General features: G+C 45.0%; 1 protein-coding gene across 2 annotated transcripts in view; it reads right to left on the bottom strand.

Annotated features, from left to right (window-relative positions):
- Positions 1–3,886: 3,886 nt before the first annotated feature.
- Positions 3,887–9,143, bottom strand: part of LOC114052302 (arf-GAP with dual PH domain-containing protein 1) — a 162,424-nt gene continuing 157,167 nt past the window's right edge. Inside the window, exon 11 of one of the 2 annotated variants that reach the window (XM_027874850.1) lies at positions 3,887–9,080. In XM_027874850.1, the coding sequence (XP_027730651.1) occupies positions 9,052–9,080 (29 nt within the window). In that variant the 3' untranslated portion in view covers positions 3,887–9,051. The remainder of the gene's footprint in view (positions 9,081–9,143) is intronic. The other variant, XM_027874851.1, reaches the window with a different exon arrangement.

The raw sequence follows: 9,143 nt of genomic DNA, 5'->3' as shown, positions 1-9,143 counted from the left end.
ATCTCTCTCTCCACTGATAGGCTCATGTGTCTAATGAAGCCCACAGAGAATTGAACCAGGAACCAGGGGACTCTGGTTCCAGCTCCAACAAATTACCTGTGTCACTGTAGATGAGTAACCCTGGGTAAGTCAACTGAACTGTCTCAACATGCTCATCTGTAAAATGGGAATACTACTTTAAAAACACATTCAAGTATTTTTGGATTCTGATCTATATGGAATTAATGTCAAGGCTGGAAGGGACCTTTGAGATCATCTAATCCAGGAGTTAACCTTTTTTTTGGTGTCAGGGACCCCCTTTTGGTAGTCCAGTGACACCTATGGACACCATCTCAGAATGTTGTTAAGTTATTTTTGTCATGTTCCACTCTTTGTGACCCAGTTTGAGGTTTTCTTGGCAGAGATACTGGAGTGGTTTGCCACTTACTTCTCGGGCTAATTTTATAGATGAGGAACTGAGGCAAACAGGGTTAAGTGACTTGCCCAGGGTTGCACAGCTAGTAAGTGTCTCAGGCTGGATTTGAACTCAGGAAGACGAGTTTTCCTGATTCCCAGTCTAATGCTCTATCTACTGCATCACCTAGCTACCCCCTTTTCAGAATAGTTTTAATAAGGTTTTTAAATAAATAAAATAAAAAAGGATTACAAAAAAACACAAATGATATTGAAAGGCAGTTATCAAAATATATATTTTTTAAATTCAGACTCCAAGTTAAGAACCCCTGAATGCCAACCCCTTCATCGTACAGATGAAGAAACTGAGGTCAAGAGAAAATAAAATGACGACCAAAATAATCACTTCATGAGAATGAATAAGACCAAATGGGACAAACAGTGTTACAGAATTTTGAAAAGTTTATAGTTCTGCAGAGCTACTATCAATTGTAAATATTATCACTACACACATCAAGTTTGTTCCTAAAAAATATTTGTTTGCAAATCATGTAAATTTTAAATGCAGGGGGGAGGTTTGCTAGAGAAAGGACCCTACCAATTCAACCATTTTCTAAGGTTGAGAATTATTTTGTAGTATTTTGTAGTAGTACACTTTGTGTACATTGCCCCCTTACCCCTTCATGATCTGATATGCAAATCTGACTTTTCAGTAGCCTTTCCCATTCTCATTAGGACTACAGGTAGCTTGGGGAAAGCCCCAGGCTTTGTGGGAACAGGGAACCACAGACAGGCTCTGCTGTCAACTAGCCCTGTGATCCCAAGTTAATTATTTAACCTTTCTGAGCCTCAATTTTCTCATCTACTGTGTGAGGATAGAATGGGGAAATGCAGTTTAATCCAGTAGTGTCAAACTCAAATAGAGGCCAACATAGTGACTTCGAAAAGAAAACTACAAATTAACATTATCTATGTTGTATTGCATTTTTATTAATTTTGTTAAACATTTCACAATTACAGTTTAATCTGATTCGGGATGCACTCTGGAGTTTTGTAGGCTCTTGGGCCTCAAGTTTGACACCTCTGGATAGGGCAGTGGGCTTAGAGTCAGGAAGACCAAGGCTTACATCCTTCCTCTGACACTTACCAGCTGTGTGACCTTGGGCAAGTCACTTCAATTCTCTGGAGCCTCTGTCCCCTCATCTCTAAAAAATGGTTACAATAATACCCATAGTGTAACAACAGAATTGTTGCTCAAATAAGATACTGCATATAGTGATGCTCAGTCTTTAGACTGCTAATGTAAATGTACGTTATTACCAAGGTCTAAAAGTGTTAAAGTTTAAAGCAAAATATTGTTGTTCAGTCACATTCAATTCTTCGTGATTTCTTGGCAAAGATACTAGATTTCCAAAGTACAAAGTACAAAGATTTCCTTCTCCAGTTCATTTTACAGATGAAGAAACTGAGGCAAACAGGGTTGAGTGACTTGCCTGGGATCACACAGCTAGGAAATGTCTGAGGTTGGATTTGAACTCAGGTCTTCTTGATTCTAGGCCCAATGCTCTATCCACTATGCCATCTAGCTGCTCTAAAAGCAAAATACAATGGTATTCATTATGAGCAGCTTTAATGTGGACAAGATTGAGTAGTCATTGGATCTGGAAATCTTGGAAGAACCCCATTGGAAATGGGTCAGAAGGACTGCATAGCCACCATATCTCCAGGACTTCTCCCTACCCACCACATCTGTTTCTGTAGCACTGGTCTATTAATTGCGCAGCCCTAATAATAATTGCAGGAGGATGGGCAGGGGGGAGGAACAATAAATTTGAAGCAGGGGATGAATTGGCTTTTCCAAATGAATCTATAGCCATTTAAAAATGCATTTCATATACTTATATGTGTATGCATTGTTTCTGTTAGAATTTAAACTCCCTGAGGGCAGATTGCTTTACTTCTTTGTGTACTGGCACCCAGTAGGTGTTTAATAAATACTTGTGGATTAAGATGTATCTTGGTGTAGAGGATAAGGTCCTGGAGCTGAAGTCAGGAAGTTAGGAGTTCAAATCCAGCCTTAAACACTTACTTGTTATGCAACCCCTGGCAAGTCACTTAAACCACTGTGCCTCAGTTTCTTCATCTATAAAATGAATGGGAGGGGCAGCTAGGTGGCACAGTGGATAGAGCACTGGCCCTGGAGTCAGGAGGACCTGAGTGCAAATCCTGCCTCAGACACTTGACACTTAACTAGCTGTGTGACCCTGGGCAAGTCACTTAACCCCATTGCCTAGCAAAAAACAAAAACAAAATGAAGGGGGTTAGACTAGAAGGCTTCTGAGGGTCCTTTCTGGTCTAAATCTCTAATTCTATGATTGACTGACATTAGCTTAACCTTTGAAAGGGGTCTTTGTCTTTTCTAAAAAAAAAAAAATCCCGAGAGATTTTCCTCCTCCACACGGATACTGAAGTTATCTCGATAAATTTAACACACCACAGTTTGCAGCCATCTGTTAGGAAGCAGAGGAGAGCTGGAGAGCTTTCAAAGCAAGCATCTAAACTCTCCACCTTCCTCCTCCTCCCCCACCCCTCGCCCCATCCGAGGGAAAGTGAATTAAGTTTCCTAGCACCGGTGCTCAAAATAGCTCACAGAATAGGAAAGAAAACTCAAGCCTGCAAACAGCATGTCACCACACTCAGCCAATTACATAAATCTAGGGAGGAAAAGCTGAACATAGACTGGTGGGGCAGGGAGGAGAAAAAGAACCACTGAAAAAGAGAGGCCCGTGATGATCGGTAGGAGGAAGACTGGACAGGAAGATGTGAGACCTGGGGTCTAGTACATGCTCTGCCTCTAACAGACTGGTGGTTTTCCAGGTCCCCACATAATGTGAGGGTTGCTCTAAATCAGTGGTATCAAACTCAGATAGGAGCAGGGGCCGTTAAAGGGTACATAAAGATCTGTGAAGGTCACATATTGACTTAGAAAATATTATCATGGCGCAGTGGATAGAGCACCAGCCCTAAAGTAAAGGACCTCCAGCCCCAGGCACTTACTTGCTTGGTGACCCTGGGCAAGTCATGTAACCTGTTTGCCTTAGTTTCCTCATCTGTAAAATAACCACACTTACCTCCCTGGATTGTTGTGAGGATCAAATGAGATAAGAACTGTAATGTGCTTAGCACAGTGCCTGGCACATAATAAGTACTATAGCTATGTTATTAATTTTGTTAAATATTTCCCGATTACATTTTAATCTGGTTTGGGCCCATTCAAAAGGAGGCTGGCCTTGTGTTTGACACCTCTTGTCTAGCTGATCCCTAAGGCTGTCATAGGCAGATGTGACATTTTTATGGTTCCTGTGCCAGGACGGTCCCCCGGTAGCTGTTCCCAGCTCAGCTATTTGGAGATTTCTGTCCCCACCTGTGCCCAGACCGAATGCAGTGTTGGCTTGCTTCATTGATCTTACATAATTTATTGATTTGAACAACATTTAGTACCATGATTTTATTATCAGTGACATAACAAATTTATACAATAAGATGGGTGCTGCCACTGGAGGAAGGGGCTTGGCGGTGGCAGCGGCAGCAGCAGCAGTAGTAGGAACAACAGGCAACACGAGAGGCCTCACAGGTCCCACAGCACCCCCAGAGGCCGCAGCAAGGAGGTGCAGCTTAGCACCTCAGCAGCCCCTCAGCAGTCAGACAGTAATCCATGCTGGCCCGAGGGTTCAGCCTGGCTTTTCCAAGATGCTTGTCTGGGTGTCGCCCACCAACCATCTGCTCAGCCTCAAGTACGTTCAGGACCAGATGAATGAGGCCCGTGTTGGTAGAAGGCATGCTGCAGGGGCTGGCCCTAACCTGGGTGGCAAAGAGGGAAGGGTGAAGGTCCTGGAGAAGTGGCCTTGGTGAGAAGGAGTTGAGGATGGAGGGGGTTGTATGTGTCCTGAGGACAGATGATCAGGAAGGATTTCTCCCTGCCCATAGAGAACCACCCTTTTTCCTGAAACCCCTGGGGCTGTCTTCAAGACTTCCAGATGCCATTGGCCCACCAAGGACACACATGGCAAGAACCTTAACAGGTTCATCTTGCTCATGAACTTACCATCCCTGTGGACGTAGCCAGCAAAAATAGCTAGATTACCCTGGCTTTCCTGGGCCTGACCTTCCAGGCCCAAACTACAACTTCCCCCACCCCTCAATCAATCCATTCATTTTGGGGCTGGCCTGGGGCAGAACTGCACTGATGGAAGCCTGAGGACTTGGTCACCACCACACTCTCACCTCCAGCCTACCCCAGAACCAGGCTTCATCCCTTCCAGCCATCCACCGAGGCTTAGCTAGAGCAGGCTTCTTACCATAAGCCCAGCCTACCCACGTTTTCCCCTTATTGCTCTAAGACTTCACTTAAACTTCCTTCCCTGCCTACTGCTCTTCTAGAAATGTTAACTGCCAACCAACCCCGCCCCCTTCCCCCAAGTAGAACATAAACTTCTTGGACACTGGGACTGTCCTGTTTTTTATATTTGAACCCCAGTGCCTAGCACTGTGCCTGGCATGTAAGTGCTTAATAGATGCTTTCTTGATTACAAACATTAACCCAAGAAATATATTTCACATGGAAAGTATCTTGTTTCCCTCCCCACTCCCCAAATTAAACTGACAGGTCTCATTTATTTGCTTTTTTTTTTTTAAGAGATAAAAATTCCAACATGCTCTGTACAAGGCCCATCCACTCCTCTCACCCTCAGCATCTCAGGAGTCCTATCCACAACTGACCACTCTAAGATGGCTCCCGCCAAAGAACAGCTGATTGTCTCCATCAGAGACTGGCATGCCCCCTTCAAGCAGCTGGTGTTGCAGGTTGGGCACGAAGGTACAAAAGTGAAATGGCCAGTTGTGGAGGACAAGCAAAAGACAGGATCAGTTTTGTGGGCCTCAGATTGGCAGCTGAGGGGGTGGCGAGGCTGGGAAAGTCAGTCCAAGGCCTGTCATTCTGATCAAGGTCACACTGCTAGGTGGAGTCGGGAGCAAAGTTTCCCCCATAATACTGAGTCAGTTTGGTTTTCTGACAAATTTAGCAGCAGCAAGGGTTAAACCAGCCTTGCTGATCAGTGCCAGTGACCAGCACCTAATGCACGTATGTACATACACCCTGCCCTTCCCACACTGGGGCCTCAAAACAGTATCTTAGCTTGTTAGAGGTGGGATGAGACCTTATAGATCAGTCCAACCTCCTCATTTTGTAAAAGGGGAAACTGAGGCCCAGAGAGATGAACTGACTTTGCCTGAGGTTTCACAGCAGTTGACCTGGGACTAGAACCCAGGTCTTCTGACTCCTGAGTCCAATGCACTCTTCACCAATCCATTTGGAGCCCCATCCACAGAGCTTTAGTTACAAAAGTACCAAGAGGACCTTGTTATAAGGCAATCACAACTAGAAGGTATGGAATTTGAGGACAAGATCATAGCAAGGTGCTTGTGTTTCTACACATGTACATGATGTATTTTACAAGTTCATCCTCTCCTCATGCTCCACAGTCTAAAATATACACAGAATAAAATAAATAAAATCAACACTTGTCACTACTGGCCTGCCAGAAATAAAAGTTACTGACCTCGGACTCTAGGTTAAACTGCATGGCAAAGTATATGTGCCTCTTTCCCAAAAGGGCAGAGAGGCAAGCCTAGGCCAGCTGGCTACCCCTCAAATCATCCCCATAATCACTCAGTTCTTCTGAGTGGACCTTGGGTTTGCCCTGACTGAAGTGTTTAAAAAACAAAAATAGTCAAAAGTCTACCAGGAGATAGCACCCACAGCTACTCGGGATCCTTTCTTTAGCACTGAGCCCACATACCTAGTAGGCCCTCAATAAATATTTCTTGAATGAAGGCGAGCTGCCTACTAAGGACCAGCTGGCTTTTCATTGTAGAGTTCAAGAAGGGAAGAGGCTTTAAGTTGCCCCAATGATCTGGTTTCACACTTCCTTTCGCTCAGTCCCATCCAAACTCCATTCTCCAGAAGCAAAGATCAACTCAAAGCCAGCTGTTGGCCAGCTGGATAAATGAGTTCCATTAGTCAGCAGAAAAAAGGAAAAATTCTGCTCTATTCAATAGGAGTACAGAGGCAACTTATGAAGAAGCCCCCTCCCTTTGCCAAAAGGAGTCATAGCTAGTTATAGTAAAAGACACAAGGGTCTGGTAGCCAAAACAAGATGGGCGCACAACATGCTGGGAACTGTAGTCTGTTCGGATGGTACCATCTATGTAAAACATGGTAGAGGGCAGATGGGTTTGCCACAACTGATAAAATTAACAGCTGGGTCTAGTTAAATCAAGGAATCAATCAATAAACATTTATTAAGCGCCTACTATGTGCCAGGCACTGTGCTAAATGCTGGAGCAAGTCAAGGATAGCAAAGACAACTGTGGGTACTTCCATAGTCTGGAAAGCACAACATCTTTTCCCTTGAGCTCAGCTCTGCAATTCAGATCGGAACATGTGCCTGTCACTGGGGCACCACAGATAAAGGAGGCCAGGGCTAGGGTTACTAAGAGAAGGGTATACCAATCACTGCAAGTCATTTTTGACTGATTTGGCTAAATGACTTCTCCCCTTTCCCTGGGATGGGCTCTGTGGTCAGGAGACAAATCAGAGAGGTGGAGGCAAGTCAGGGAGGCCCATGGAACTCTGAGTTAACTGGGTCTATACCGAGCTGGGACCAAGAAGAGCTGGGGAAGAGAAGAGAGCTTTGCTGTTGTCAGACAGATCCCTGGCTTAACTGGGGCTTAGGGGATGAGGTTTTGCTGAGAAACTAGAAGCTTATGAATTCAGATAGTAGGAAATGGAGTACTTGGGAGAAGAAGGAAATTCACCCCTAGAGAACAGTGAGATTAAGTTATAGGAATGAATACATGTATGAAAGTCAAAAACCAGTTCTGTGAAATTCAATGAAGCCTCTGGGTGAATCATGTCATCTCTCTGTGTCCATTGGCACATCCACAGTAACTGAGCAAAAATAGAAGATTCACTGATTCTGGGTCCACTGTCTACACATAGTCCTTCCTGAGGTCCCAAATCCTGTCCCACTTTCAACCACCTTTTTCCAAATAGAGCAGCAGAATGATGACTATCCCCAAAGCACCAAATAATCCCATGAGAGGTGTAGAACAATTATTGATTATTGGTCAGGTGAGGATGGGTGAAGAGGCAAGCCAGGGCACTGCCCACCCAGAGGAGTAGCCCAATCTAGTCTGAGCTTTGAGGACTTCTCATCTTGGAAGTTTCCGTCTTCATCGATGCCCATATCATACCTATGGAGGGTGCTGAAAATCCACAAACACAGGGATTTAAGGCTGGCTTCAGGGAGGGAGAAAGCTGCCCGATGGTCTCCTAAATGCCCCTTTTCTTACAGATTCTCTTTCTTGGTGCATGAGGTGCTGACCTGACCACAGACACATGCAAATACAGCAGGAGGTGTAGCCTGGAGATTCCAGCATCACCTCTCCTGCCAGGTTCTCTTTCCTTTTCTTTCTTTTGTTTTTTTTGACAGGTAGAGATGAAAGGGCATGTGAGAACAAAGGTAACTAACTGCACAGGTATAGCCAGCACAGGTGTCTGTGTGCATGATGAAAAGGCACACAAACACCTTAACAATATTGTTTTTTTTTCTTTTAGACTTCTACTTCTTGGCTGCAGACTGACAAAAGAGGTGGTATCTTAGATGCCCATTTTACACCAAACTCCTATCTTGCTCACAGCTTCTCTCCTATTAGTTCTTACACAACCTTGGAATGTACCTCTTGAAAACCAGCCTGGGCTCCCCAGGTACCCCTAGACCTTTTCCTGGGGCAGGACAGCTTCCATGCCTATTTCCACTTCTTGGCACATAAATGTTCCCATCATTCACCACGACTAGGACACAAGCAAGATTCATTTCTAGAATTCACTCTGGGGCTGTGCTAAAATAAATCTGATCTTGGAGGGCATTCACATAGCCCCAAATAGGAAGCAAGCAGGCTGCCTTTTGCTGATGGAGAGGAGGGGCTTCCCAAGGATCATGGCCAACCCCAAGGCTCAATCCCCCAGCCTCCCTTGCCTCTCCACCCAGAAAGCAGCATTAGGTCTGAGCTCCCACTTAACTAGGTTTCCAGTAAACAGACCCTTCATCCCAAACCCCTTCAGAGCCACTGCCATGAAGTGAAACTTGGGTCCAATGGCAGAGGTGGAACTTGGGACCACAACTGGGCACCAAGACCCAGGGGCAGCTCCAGGACTTGAGTTCAGATTCCTACTCCCCTCCCCAAAGTGGATGCAGGGCAGTGCAGCCACCAGCCAGGCCCCCTTTTCTAATGTAGTGAGGCATACACAATGGTTGTGAGTGAAAACGTAGCCACTGCAAACAGCAGATGCTCGCAAAAAATCAGGCCCCATGGCAACAGGGCAGATATTCCAGGGAGAAGAGGTTGCTCCATTTTCTTTTGTCAGTCTTCTGGCCTCTGCCTTCACCACCAACCCACTCCCATGTTGGCAGCCAACATGATTAGGTGGATGCTTGTCTTTTTTTTTTTCCTCTTTGCTTTTTACATGTCAAATAAAACCAGGTCGTTCTGTAAACAGAATCTTGTGTCCTTGGATCCCTCAAAGTCAATCTCTCTTTAAGGTTTATGTTTGAAATGGGCTTCCACTGAAATAGGAAAAACACACACACACACACACACACACACACACACACACACACACACACACA

The sequence above is a fragment of the Vombatus ursinus genome, unplaced genomic scaffold (assembly GCF_900497805.2).
Source record: "Vombatus ursinus unplaced genomic scaffold, bare-nosed wombat genome assembly UNPS02014807.1, whole genome shotgun sequence".
Classification (NCBI taxonomy): Eukaryota; Metazoa; Chordata; class Mammalia; order Diprotodontia; family Vombatidae; genus Vombatus; species Vombatus ursinus.
The sequence above is the reverse complement of the archived record's forward strand: the minus strand, read 5'-3'. Positions and strand labels throughout refer to the sequence as shown.